General features: G+C 35.7%; 1 protein-coding gene across 3 annotated transcripts in view; it reads left to right on the forward strand.

The window, feature by feature from the left end:
- LOC150107533 (uncharacterized) overlaps positions 1-15,094 on the forward strand; it is a 61,996-nt gene that overhangs the window by 40,158 nt on the left and 6,744 nt on the right. For all 3 annotated transcript variants that reach the window (XM_090391936.1, XM_090391937.1, XM_090391938.1), the window contains 2 exons: positions 1,599-1,807; positions 13,747-13,872. In XM_090391936.1, coding sequence (XP_090248062.1) covers positions 1,599-1,807; positions 13,747-13,872 — 335 coding nt within the window. The remainder of the gene's footprint in view (positions 1-1,598; positions 1,808-13,746; positions 13,873-15,094) is intronic.

A 15,094-nucleotide genomic window follows, 5' to 3' on the forward strand; every position in this document is an offset into this window, starting at 1 on the left:
AAGAAGTTATTATTAGCCCTCCAGGAAATCCAGGACTCATCGAGGGCAGTCATATGTCACCCACACTAGCTGCCATACCTTCTCTAAAACTCATTCATAATAGGTGCACTCACTACTTCAAAAGGCAAACTGTTCCACTCACTCATGGTTCTGTGAGAGAAAAATCATGCTCTCACCTCTTTCTTAACTGCACACAAAGTTAACTTCCACAGATGCCCCTTGTCCTCTTCTGACTTTCATATAATGAAAAGGTATCACTCAATATTCCATAATGACCTCTCAAAAGTTTATGTACCTCTTTCATATCGCCCCTCTTTTCCCTATCTACAAGTTGGTTGTTAATGATTTTTCCATTACTTTTAAGAGTACTGAAACAAGGATAATATTTCAATGGCTTACCTTTATCTCCACTTTTAGGGATAGGCTGGATAAAGGCTTGCTTCAATGCTGTTGTGTAGGTGGCCGAGAAACAGGAAAGCTTGTTTAGATGATTCAGGATGAGTACTAGGGCACAAATTTTTAGCACAAGTGAAAGGACACCATCAAGACAAAGCATCTAGTTTTAGGATTTTTTTTTGATAACATTCTGTCAAAAAAAAAAAAAAAACAGGAGACATATGGTGAGGAATTTTCTTCTTTTTTATGTCGTTCCCACCCACAAAAGTTTATATGCAAGTAAGTTTTGTGCCATGAATGGGCTAAAGATTTTTTTCCCTATTTTTATCAATTTTTTTTTTTTTTTGTAATTTTTTAAAATTTATTTTTGCTTAGTCTGGAAACCCTGCTCTAGAGACCAAACATGGAAACAAAAAGTGGGACGATCATCTCACACTGGACAATAATATTCATCTTCCACCTTAGGAGGATCACAAACATCCATATCCATGGTGGGATTCGAACCTACAGCCTGCAAATAACTAAAGAAAATCAGCTTTCACTTTACTTTGCTGGCCTGGTTGCTCAAGTGGTTGAAGAGTAGGTATGCTAACCACTCAGCCAACCAGGCCAGCAAAGTAAATTGGAAGGTGATTTTCTTTAGTTATCTGTAGTAACCTTTACATTATGTTATTATAGTGCCACCTGGATGTGAAAAAAATGGAAGCAGAGAGAAACAGAAGTTATATCCAATTGTCTTAGTCTGCATACCTTTTGTTCACTTGGGGGGGGGGGGGGATTAAGGATATCTGATGCAGCTGGCTTGCCATTCCTCTGCTTTACCACTTATAAGTGAGTGGAATGTATCTGGTGGGGGGGGGGGAGTGACTTAGTGCACAGAAATATGGGGAAAGTTAGGAAGGGAAACAAGAAAAGCAGAGGAATGAAATCCCTTGAATATACCACTAGTTTCAGGATCTCAAAAAATAAAAAAGCGATGATAAAACTAATAGGTTTGAACAAACAAGTAGAAGATCCTGTAAATAAAATCAGTGATAAACCAGAAATATTACCTTAGAAGGAAAAATAGCAAGCATTCTTCTTTCATAATCATTTTGTCCTATGATTTCTAGTACTATAGTAGTGAAATTCTTTGATGCATATAAATGTTATTGTTCTGGTAAAATAATAATAATACTTTTCCTTTATTTAATATTCAACAGTTGTGCCAAAGTACTTACCAATGTACTCCACAGAAGATCCACCACCACATGGATATAATGTAGAAACAGAGCAGCACTTACCAACTTCCTGGACAGTGCATACATTAAAACCCCAACTTGTTCCTACACCACTGACTAAGTTTCCACGTGAAACTCTAAAAAAGATGACTCAAAATATTTATCCTACAAATCAAGAAATTCGAAGAAGGGTAAGTTAAACCTGATTTTTTTTCTCTTTTAATCAGAAGAAAAAAGGATTGTAAAGTTTCAAGTGAAACCAAGCTTTCATTGGTGACAACTACAAAATACACTCTCCCAAATATTCTATTTGGGAGAGTGTATTTTGTCTTGCTGTCTCCAACAAGATAATTAAAGCACTCCAGCACCACAAGCACATGAAGAAATGTTGATTATGTTCTGGTAATTGTGGTGTAGCGAAGTTGTTTGCTTTTTGCTTGGTTATAACAAAATCGATTGGCTGTTTTTTTTTTTTTCCATAATACCTGATTTAGTGGCACCTAGTACATTACCAGAAGTTGCTTATAAGGTAATTGTAAATTTCGTTCAAATCCAATTCAGAAAGGTTTCATTAAATGATATAGCTAGAAAACAACTTTCAAACAGACAGTAGCATGGAAAAGAGAAAATTTCAGGCATCACTAATCTGGGTAATTTGCTAAGCTTTTGAAGTAAGAGTCTTTTCAGGTTCTTCAAAGTTCTACCTCTCTTCCAATATTGGCAACTGTGATGTTTATGAGAAGCATGCAGATTTTCTACCATTTCTGTATGATAGATCAACAGTTCAAAACTAGTAATTGCTGCCAATTTTTCTTTTCGTTACTAATAATATAATTCAGTAGGCTATTCTTGATGTATGAACTTCATTAACCCTTTGCCATATATATACATGGTGATTCAGAATTCTAGGGCCAAGCTTTAAGGGGTGATGGAACACACCTAAACAAGCACACTTTTCATCATACAATGCATGGTCCGAACTCAAGCGGCGAAGCGGTAGAGGACGCTTTCCAGTGAACACTTATAAGCACTGGTTTTTGCAGTTGTTGTTATTTCTACCATGGAGTGCAAAAACGGATGGATTCTTTCACAAATCAGGAGAAGGCTGACATGCATTCCATTTACGGAGCTGCAGACGGGGAATGCGATTTTAGCGATTTGTGATCGCATCACAAATCGCTGAAAGGTTTTACGGTTTCACAAAACCGTAAAACCTTTCAACGATTGCACCACCGTCTGTGCAAAATGGGCTCCTTTGTCAGCGGCATGCAAGGACGCCACATGTTATAGAGGAAATTCTACGTAGGGTTGCAGATCGTCCAGAATGTAGCACATGAGCAATTTCCCATGCCGTACGTGTGCCCTAATCGACGGTGTGACAAGTTCTATGAGACGAACGATTACATCCCTACCATGCACAGAGGGTACACACCTTGACACCTGCAGATTACCAGCCTCGTGTGGATTTTGCACAGTGGTTCCTGTAGCAAACTGCAGTGCAGCTGGGCTTTGATGCACGTCTTATTCACTGATGAATGCACCTTTACACATGAGAGCATTTTTAATACCCACAATTATCGTGTGGGCGAGCAGAAATCTGCACTCCGCACGTCCACATTCATACCAGTGGCGTTTCTCCATAAATGTTTGGGCTGGACTCCTACATGACCATTTGATTGGCCCATACCTTCTGCCAGCACGACTGAATGGGAGAACGTACCTCGTATTTTTACAAGAGGTCTTGCCAGAATTACTGAGCCCTGTTCCAGCAAGCATTCAAACACGTATGTGGTTCCAACATGACAGAGCGCCACCCCATTTCAGCATGATGTGCAGAACGCCTTGGATGCAACATTTCCAGGACGATGGATTGGTCAGGGTGGTACCATTGCCCGATCTGTCATGTTTGGACTTTTTCCTATGGGGCCATATGAAAAGCCTGATCTACATTTATTATAGTCTAACCAAGGGAAAAATAAAGCCCCATCGATTCCAATGAGGACCTTATTGCCAGGATTTCACTGCCGCTGCTGCTGTACGAGCAATGCCTGGTGTTTTCGCCAATGTACGCCAATCACTACGTCGAAGGTGTGAAGCCTGCATTAATGTTGGCAAATTACAGAAACTGCTCTTTTGAGCCATTTCTGTAATTTGTTCAATAAAATTCTTTAATTTATGTTCTGTAATTTCTGCAATTGTTTCAAATTTCCTCTGTCATTCTTATGTTTCTCCATTTCCTGACACAGTAGTTGCTAACCCCTAGTGCTTCACCGCTTCAGTTCGGACCATGCATTGCATGGCGAAAAGTGCTTGTTTAGGTGTGTTCTATCACACCTTAAAGTTTGGCCCAAGAGTTCTGAATCACCCTGTATATACATCACATGCTTCTATCCCAAAAACAGTACTGACATATACTATTGAGTTTTGATAAGGAAGTGATGCCACCATCCTACCACCAACCTCTCTAAGTTTTTTCATGTATCCCTTATCCCTATACCAAAGAGGTTCACACCAAACAACAATTCGAGTCGAGATGGCCACCTACTGAAAGTGTACAACTACGACACGAATGTTGAGGAAATTGATCATATTTTGACTGGACACTTGAGTCATATTATGACTATTTGGATTCATGAAAGTAAACAAGGTACAAAGTGATTCTGAATGCAATGATGTGTTTTATGTTTCATAGTGCTAAAAATTTTGACATTGCTGATAAGTCAGCGATTTAGATAATTATTGCTTCTCTGTAATTTCCCAACATTTTCAGAGGTGTCACAGATTAATGGAATGGTGATCCACCATTCCATACTGTTGGTGGTAGAGGTTATGGCTATTGGCTAAAAAGGTGTTTTGTATATAGTTGAGTAGAAAGGCTTATGTGTTGGCAGTAACGTGCCAGTTTATTTAACGGTATATTGATTCACAACACAGAATGATAAGAAAATAATTAATAAGTAAATTATTATTATTTTCTTATCATTCTGTGTTGTGAATTAATACCGTTATATAAACTAGCATGTATGTGGTTGAGTTCAGTAGTGAATGCAGAAATACAAAAAATCCATCACAATCTCATATATCTGCGGTATATGCACTCATGTGAACATCTTCAAACCTACGCAGATGGTTATCATCCTTTTTATATTTACCTAAAAACCAGCTACAATGTTTGGATTTACCTGAGGTCTACCAGGTAAATCCAGCTGCATTTTTTCCTACTATGGCCAAACAGTTAACATTAGGATATCAGAGGACCAAGACTATATTTCCACTACTATTGCTGCTCAGGTTCAGCAGAGACCATGTCTTGAATACCACCTGACTCAACTAGAGAAAATTTAAATTTGATAGGCATTTCCTTACATCTGCTTCTGCTCTCACTAACTATCCAAACCTCAAAAAATATGGTGGAAGAAAATATGACTTCTGCATTACTTCAACATTAGTATCACCTCTACGTCTGGCTCCCACTGTTGAGACCTCAATAAAGGTTGAAACCGGTCTGGGTAGTGACTCTTCCCATAATGCATAGCATTATACATGTCCACAAGGAGATGTGCTTTGCATTATGGGATACTAAGGCAAGTGATGTAAAGTCTTAGCTTCTTCATATGAGTTTGCTCCAGTCCTGAAAATAGTTCAGGTGCAAATTTGTTTGCTTACACTTGGATAAAGGATTAAACCAAGTATATAATTTCTTGGTATCGTTAATTTACTCAAAAAATATGGTTGCATTAAACCGTCTCTCCTCTGGGAAACTCTCATCTGCATACAATAGCTAAACAGCCAAGAACACGTAATGAAAGCCAATAGGTGGCACAGTTTAGGACTATAAAGCCTGTATTTCTCCTCTTCATTCTCACTTATTGATGTAGTGCATTATTCCCCTGATGCAACTTAACTCTGATGAAATAGTGGAAATAATCAGTAAATTTAGTTAATTATTATATTGACTATGTTGTTAAATTTCCTTAAACAATAAAGAACTTAACTTATAAATTCTTACAAAGTACACATTTACAGTTTGCTTTTCATTATATATAAAAAAATAATAATATTTACAGTTTAGCTGTAATGTAGTTTGCAAAGTGATAATACTATGTTAAGTGGGAAGTCAGACTTCAAGAGAGGTCAGGGGAAGAGGAGAGAAGGCAGGGAAAATTAGGTGATATATATAGCTAATGTTAATGAGTAGCCTCAGTACCAACATACAATAATCCCTTCCATTTTATTAATTTTATACATTAGTGCAAAATTAAGTTTGTATTAATGTGCAAACATAATTTTAATTACATTTTTTTTTCAATAAAACCAAACAAATGTTATTCTTGACAACAAATATGGATTTGTTGAAAGTTTATTTTTCCCTTGGTTAGACTATAATAAATTTAGTTTTATCCTTTATCCAAATGTGAGCAAACAAAGTTTGCGCCTGAAATTATCTTCAGGACTGGGGTAAGGTGGTACAACACCGGGCAACTCGTTGCAAAGGTGGAGCAAGCTAACATCACTCCTATCTCAGTATCTCCCATAATACAAAACACATCTCCTGGCTGATATGTATAATGTTATGCATTAAGGGAAGGGCCACTACCCAGACTAGTTTCGACCTTTATTGAGAGGTCTCTTCAGTGGGAGCCAGGCCCAAGTGGAGATACCAGGCAGAAGCATTAGCAAGGTCATCTCTACCTATAGGAGTTGCCTAAACGGTGTGCCACCTTTTTATTAAATTACTCTGGATTTAGAGAAAGATGTTGAAAGTTTATTTTTCAATTGATTAGACTATAATAAATTTAGTTTTATCCTTTATCCAAGTGTGACTGGCAAGTGGGCCTGGCTCCCACCGAAGAGACCTCAATAAAGATTGAAACTAGTCTGGGTAGCGGCCCTTCCCTTAATGCATAACATTATACATATCCGCAAGGAGATGTGTTTTGCATTATGGGAGATACTGAGATAGGAGTGATGTTAGCTTGCTCCACCTTTGCAACGAGTTCCGGCGCTGTACCACCTTACCCCAGTCCTGAAGATACTTTCAGGTGCAAACTTTGTTTGCTCATACTTGGATAAAGGATAAAACTACATTTATTATAGTCTAACTAAGAGAAAAATAAACTTTCAACATCTTTCTCTAAATCCAGAGTAATTTAATAAAAAGGTGGCACACCGTTTTGCAACTCCTATAGGTAGAGATGACCTTGCTAATGCTTCTGCCTGGTATCTCCACTTGGGTCTGGCTAAGAGACCTCAATAAAGGTCAAAACTAGTCTGGGTAGTGGCCCTTCCCTTAATGCATAACATTATAGTTATGCATTAAGAGATACAGAGATAGGAGTGATGTTAGCTTGCTCCACCTTTGTAATGAGTTGCCCATCTTACCCCAGTCCTGAAGATACTTTCAGGCGCAAACTTTGTTTGCTCACACTTGGTAAAAGGATAAAACTAAATTTATTATAAATATGGATTTGGCTATGACTAGCAATCATAGTATTTTAGGGCATGTTTTGATTTTTATGGAAAAATCATGGTGATTGACAGGGTGTGATGGGATACCCTACCAGCAGCTTATCTTTCTACCAAGTGACAGTGGTAATAGCTAAACTGCTGCTAGCTGCTGTTATTTAACCTTTCCCCTCCTTTTTTTTGTAAACTATATTGTAAAGTGAAAGACTGTTCAGTCCATTTTCGATGTTTGCTTATAACTCGAGAATGAATTGACCGATTTTGATGATTTCTTGACCAATAGATAGAGGATGTTCCAAAGATCATTTATGTGCATTTTCATCAATGTACACCACCAGATTATGGAGCAGTGATAATTTATTTTTTTACCTCCCTCCACAGCCCGTACTGCAGTTTAACAATATCTGGCCACTATTTTGTGGCCAGACATTGTTAAATTCTATTGTTAGATATTGTGATATTACAAAAGGTTTCTTTGATTATTTGGGATGAATGTACAATGTCCAATAAAACATCTGTTGAAGCGGTTGACAAAACACTGAGGATTATCAGATCAGATGATTGAAGAATGGGTGGAATAACTGTTTTATTTGCTGGTGATTTTCGACAAACACTGACCATTGTATCCCATGGAACCAGGGCAGACGAAGTGAATGTCTGCTTTAAGAAATCATCACGATATAGAGAAGTTTTCTCTCAAAACCAATATGTATGTTCACCTACACGGAGACTCCTCTCAAAATTGTTAAAAATTGGCAATGGTAAAGTACAGCAAAGAGATGGGAAAATTATATTAACACACCTAAATATTGAGAAAATTGTCCAAACTGCAGACGAACTGTTGTGCACTGTCTACCCATCGATTGAAAACATACCAGAAAAGTCACCTTCTTGGTTTAGGAGGAGAGAGCTATCCTTGCACCTCAAAATGATGCCATGTCAATAATGAACGAGATGGTTCTTAATATGGTTAATGGATTTGTTAGTGTTTATAAATCAGTATATACTCATGTGGATGTAAATGATGCAGTTCATTTTCCCATGAAATTTTTAAATTTGCTTAATCCACTTGTATTTGCATTGCCTGGTAATGAAATTAAACTGAAAATAAGTATTCCTATTATGTTGCTCTGAAATCTTCATCTCCCCCCCCACCCAAACTTTGCAATGGAACTAGGCTTCAAGTAAAATCGTTGAAACTAAATATGATAGAAGTTGTGATATTTACAGGTCCTGGTATCGGAGGAATTGTCTTCATTCCTCAGATATTGCCTTATTTCTTCAGACTATCCATTTGCATTCAAACAGTTATAATTTCCAATAAGAGTTTGCTTTGAAATGACGATTAATAAAGCCAAAGGACAGACCCTTAGATATGCAGGTTTAGATTTAAGAGGTGAATGTTTCAGACAAGGGGAATTTATATGTAGCATGTTCTCAAGTTAGCAATCCTGATAATTTAATTATTTTTGTCAAGGAAGATGAAACTTCTAATGTTGTTTACAAAGAAGTGTTATAATGCTAACAATTCTACACCATGACGAAAGCACTAGCACCAAATACTCGAGTAAATACCCTGAAGTGAACTGCTGGCACAAAGCAATAGGGCTCAGCTAGTAAATATATAAAAGCAATTTGTTTTTTTAAAAAAAAAGGAAAAAAAAATCAGCAGTGATGATAGTCATAACTAATACATTAAGCTAAGCAGTACAGGTGGAAGCTAAAGATCAAAGAAGGAACTAAGCATCAATCAAAATCAGTTTGCAAGAAAAGAAGGGCAGCTGACAGGAAGCCAGATGTTGTGTAACTCGTTATATACATTATTGATATTAACAATAAAGTCAAGAAAAGATTAAACTATTTACATCAATATCGAAAATTATTACTAATAAATCACCATTATCTTTCTTTCACATATTAAATCTTGGATATAACCAAACAACTGCCTTTCATAAACTAAATTTTGCTAGAAAAAAAACAGTTAATGCTTTCTTACAGTCTGCTCTATCTGTCAGTTTTATTTTTGTGTGCATGTAAGCATTTTCTTGGGTTGGTTTATCTGTTTGCAAGAGGAAAAATGAACTGCTGTGGAGAGGGTCCTACAAAAAATTACTCAAGTTCCTCCTCAAATGAGAATATTCGACATATTAAAATTTTTATATAATATTCTTATCAATATCTTCACATTTAGTGATTAACACGAGAAAAGGAACAGTATGTATTTCAACTTCTTCAGCAGAAACAACAGGGCAAAGTATGTATAAAAATATATACACAGATATAATAGTCTCACCAATACTAAAATCCCACTACCAAGTGGTTTAAAACATAATGTTTATGTAAACGTGTGGAAAAGATTGTGTTCACAGTACATGTTATTTATTTTTATGGTGTTGATGACAACACAGAATGATAAGAAAATAATATTTATTAAGTTATTTGCTGATATTACATTTCCATACCTTAAATTTCCATATCTTAAAAACATCACAGGACAAAATTGAACTTTTAATCAAGTAAAATTAGTTAATAAGTATTTTGCAGGGTGCTTAAGGGTCCAAGCTGTATAACTGAGAGGAGACCTCCACATAGCCTTTAAAGGATTGCAGAGAACCGACCAGGGCTTTGGACCTAATGTCCAATCCTCACCTTCTTGTGGTGCACTCTGTTGAGTATCTATCTGGATACTGAATGAACGAGGATGGGCTGGCAATTTGGGATTTAGCCGACCAAACTGTATTCTTATTGGTTAAACCAAAATACAAAATGATGATACAACATGACAAAGTTTCATGCCGGCTGGGGCATTGCCCAGTTAAACAAGGCCCCCATTGTTTTTGCCAGGGAACCAGGGCGAACAGCGAAAAGTCAGCTACTGGAACAAATCTGAAAACAAACCCCTACTCAACATCACCAGAGTTAAAGATCGGTACTATCAACATAAGAAGCCTGAATGGCAAAGAAATGGAGCTAGCTGATAGGGATGACTGAAACATAAAAGACAAAAAATGGTGAGATCTTTCTGAGCAATAAATACAAAATGTTATATTCAGGCAATGACAATCAAGGAAAAGAAGGAGTAGCCATAGTATTCAACACAAAATATGAGGCTAATCTTCTTGAATGGCAGGCAGTCTCAGTAGAGTGATGTGGGCAAATATCAGAATGTGGAATTGGACAATGAGACTTAATTGTGCCTATGGTACCACAGAAGGTTCTACTAAGGTAGAAGTGGAGGAATTTTTTGATGCTTTAGAGAAAGCAATTGACACAATGAAAAAGGAAAAGTTGGTCCTTGTTGGGGATCTAAATAGCAGAGTAGGAAATGATTGTCAGACATACAAAAATATTTTGGAAAAATTTGGAGAAAAGAGCAAAGCTAATAATAATGACAAATACCTGTTGGATTTCTGCTCAGGACATGAACTAGTTATTACTAACACCATGTTCCAACATAAAAATGTGCACAAATTCACATGGAGAGAAGAGGCAAGGAATAAGAAAAGTCTCATTGACTATGTTATTGTTGATAGTGATGTTTTCTCCCTGGTGCGGGACACATTTTAAAGTGAATAAAAGTTGAGCAGCTCTCAGATGTGAACTGTAGACTAAAATACAAAAAAAATTATTGAAGAACAAATGAAAGAGTTTGAGAACAGGAACCAAACCTTGGAGATTCAGTGGCAAGCCTTGAAGAAACCCTGATTGATTCAGCCAGAGAGGCATGTGGTGAGGTTGTCTGCAAGGATAGAAAAATCAGAACTCCATGGTGGACACAGGAGGTTAAAGAGGCAGTGAAGGAAAAGAAGAATGCATATCAAAAGTTCCTGGCAAATAAGTCAGCTTGTGATCTTAGAGAACATAGAGACAAATGTAAGAAAGCTAAAAACTGTAAAACTATCTAAACAAAAGTCATGGGAGGACTTTGGCAAGAACATAGAAAATAAATATCAAGAAGGTGGTAAGATATTCTCGAGGTTGTTGAAGAAGCTTAAAAATGGAGGAAAGAGTGCTGTAAAAGGAGTTAGACATGATAAAGGTGACATGAAAACGGGAGACAAAGATATCCTTGAAGTATGGAGTAATTACTTTGAAAAATTGCTAAATGAAACAAGCAGTGATAGCATAGTGGTAAAAAACACTCAACAGGCATACGGGCAGGAATACATATCCATACTTGAAGTAGAAAAAGCCATCAAAGGCTTGAAATGGGGAAAGGCAGCAGGAGTAGATGATATTCGACCAGAAATGCTCAAGTATGGTGGTATAAAAGTCTTACAGTGGCACTGCATAGTTCAGAAGGCCTGAAGAGAGGGATAAATTCCTGATGATTGGAGTAGAGCTCTAATAGTACCCATATATAAAAAGGGAAATAAAACTGAATGTGAGAATTACAGAAGTATTTCCCTACTGAGTGTTCCAGGCAAGATTTATGCCAGTATACTTGAGAAACGGTTGAGAAGAATTGTGGAAGAAAAGCTTGATGAAGAACAAATGAAGGTTGATGAAGGCCAAATAGATGCTGTCAGGATCAGATCTTCACTTTATGACAAATAGTTGAGAAAGCATGGGAATATAACAAAGATCTGTATTTAAGTTTTGTCGATCTGGAAAAGGCATATGACATGGTGCCAAGAGAGAAGCTATTCAAAACACCACAGTTATATGGTGTCAATGGGGCATTATATCAAGCAATACTTAGTCTGTATTTGAGTTGTAAATCAGCGGTTAGAATTGAAGGAAGTAAAGGAAGATGGTTTAATGTTAAATCTGGTGTGAGACAAGGATGTACATTATCCCCTCTGTTATTCATTATCTATATGGATCACATTATGAAGGAAAGTGGTATTAAACATGATATCAGAATTGGAGATGTTAGTGTCAGCTCTTTGCTTTATGCAGACGATGTTATACTTCTAAATAAATCTGCAACAAGTTTGCAAGATTCACTGACTAAATTGAATAACTGTTGTAATAGATATGGTATGAAGGCCAGCAATAAAAAGACAGACAATGAAAATAGGTAGAATCGTTGAAAATGTCAACTGTGTTGTGAACGGAGAACCTGTGGAACAAATAAAACATTTCAGCTACTTAGGCACGATTTTTAGTGAAGATGGTAAAATAAATATGGAAATAGACAACAGAATCCACAAAACTGGTATGGTAGGAAGTCAACTCAATAAATTCATATGGAATAAAAGAGAAATTAGTCGGAACACTAAATTAGCTGTATAGAAGACAGTGTTCAAACCAGTTTTAACTTATGGATCTGAGAGCTGGGTCAGAAGTAAAACACTTGACCAAAGACTAGAGACTGCAGATATGAGAGTTCTGAGAAAGATTAGAGGCGTGAACAGATGGCATCAATGGCAATATCATATTAAAAACGAGGATATTAGGAAAGAACTTGACATTGTCAGCATCCAGGAATGCATTAACAGAGCTAATCTCAGATGGTATGATCACTTAAACAGAATGGGCGAGGAAAGATTAGCAAAACAAGTTTTCTCTGCCAGGTTGGCAGGAAAACGAACCAGAGGAAGACCAAGATATAGGTGGATTGATATACGGTACAAAGTGCCTTAGACGATAGAAATATAAGATCTAATAATGTTGGAGTCTTGACAAGTAACAGACTGATTTGTAGGAAAATTGTAGATAGGAAGTTAGTAATGATGTAAATTTTTCATGTAGTACTATCATATTCTGTACACACCTTGAGGGTACATGTCAGGAATTTGATGATGATTATGATGTATTTTGCAACTAAGAATCTTCAAGCATCATTAGTTCATGAGATAAATGAACAATGCGAAATTCAAAGCAAATGATTATAGCTTCACACTAAGCAATGGATATCTTTTTTTTTTAGTATAGGTATGTATGTATATGATGAGTTAGGATTGGTGCTGTATTAGGAATTATATAAAGCGTTTAAAGACACTACACATGCACACAAACAAAATCATAATAATAAAATATAATAAAATAAAAATATTTATTTTATACAATTAGATATTACAATTTCCTATACTAGAAATACAAAGCCCATCACTGTGAATGAAATTTGGTTGAAGGTTAAATCAAATCTTTCTTTGAATAAGTGTTTATATTTGGAGAAACCTTGATGCAATAATTTGGAATTATTCTACAGCATCTATTGCTAATGTCAATTTCAAAGATAAGCCATACAAGATTTGTATGGTTTAATAAGCCATATATAATGTTTAGAGATATACTTAACAGCTGAATATCCAGTCTGACCTATAGGTTGTATTAGCATGAGACTTTATAAACATGAGGGTGGGGGGGAGAGGGGGGATCTTGAAAAGAAGGCAGTAATTAACAAATTCTGTTAATAGGTTTGAAAGTGGTGGTAAGTTGGAACTTCTTCAACTAGTAGCACCTCCGCAACAATGCTCCTATACGGATCAAAAATGATACTTTTTAAGCCATTTTAAGCCTCTTTTAAAGGTAGCAGATAATTCCATAATTAGTGTTGTGGAATATGAAATTGACTATTCATAATCCCATAAATAGAGTTGGAAATATTACATCCATTACTGATAATCATAACCAATGTTAAATTACATTCTTCAAAAATTGTTAAGTGTATCTTAACAATTTTTGAAGAATTTTATCTTATATATAATTTTTTAAGGTAAAGAATACAAAGAAAGAATATTATAAGAGTCTAGAAAATGAATTAATTCTTCGCTCATGGACACACTGGCAAATGATGTATCACAAGGGATTATCTTCAAGTGAGAAAAAGAAATTCTTTCGGGTAAGAATAAAAGAAAAGCATCCCTTTTAAAATATTTCATGCAGCATATTAAGTATACTATTCTAAGATTATCTCTGATAAATATTTAAATTCAATTTATTTAAAATTTACATATGAGGTGAATATTCCTGGACTTGACTGTAAGGAGAAACAGTTATGGCATTAGTTTCAGTAAGGAAATACTGTGAGTAGACATATTGCTTACAATTATAATAATGGAATTAACTCACGTAAAATATTCTTTATTAGTAGAATTTTTGCCTTAGTATCACAGGCATCATCACTACAAGTACAAAGGCTAAATAAACAATAACTGACTTATTCACATGGCACCACCTAAGTAGCTAAAGTAAGATAACTAAAATGATAACAATTAACTTATTTAAACTTATTTTTAAAAAAACTATATATATGTGTGTATAAACTATATAAAAGTATACAGTTTTTTTATTTTTTTTGTTGTTTAAATAAGTTTAGGAAATTCAAGATAATTGTTATCATTTTAGTTATCTTACTTTAGCTAACTTAGGTGATGCCATGCGAATAAGTCAGTTATTGTTTAATTAGCCTTTGTTTAATCAGGCGAAAATTCTACTAATAAAGAATATTTTACGTGAGTTAATTCCATTATTATAATTGTAAGTAATGGCATTATGACTTATTATTGCTAATTTTTGTTGTATTGTTTCATTACAGGTCTTTTGAGTGTTGCATTATAAATTGCAGTACTTTCATGTAAATATAGTTTAACTGCCTGATTGCTTGTGTGCTACATTTCAAAGTGAGCAACAGGAAAGAGCAAAGAATTTGCATCAAGATTTGTTCTAAACTTAATAAATTTCACATTACGCTATTCATGAAGTAGCAAGCATGTCAGGTCTGTTTTATTCAACATGCCAGTGAATTTTATCCAAAGAGCTGAAAACATGAACAAATCACATTCGAATCTGTCCCCTTTCTGCTCAGCAATGAACAAAAGCAAAACTGAGTGTTGTACTGAGATATTCTATAATATTCAGAAACAACAAATTTCTTGTCCAAAATAACTGGGGATGAAAGTCGGGTTTATGGGTATTATCATTAATCCAAACAATGGTCATTTACAGTGGTATGTAAATGTGATAATGATAAAAATGGCAATGAGCATGTTCATGTTTATGAATCTGGTGAAAGAGTGAGCCTGTATGTATTGGACTGATTCAAACTTTTTGTGTATGTGTTT

This window comes from Typopeltis vanoorti, chromosome 4 (assembly GCF_054136105.1).
Source record: "Typopeltis vanoorti isolate ZY-2024b chromosome 4, IOZ_Tvanoo_1.0, whole genome shotgun sequence".
NCBI lineage: Eukaryota > Metazoa > Arthropoda > Arachnida > Uropygi > Thelyphonidae > Typopeltis > Typopeltis vanoorti.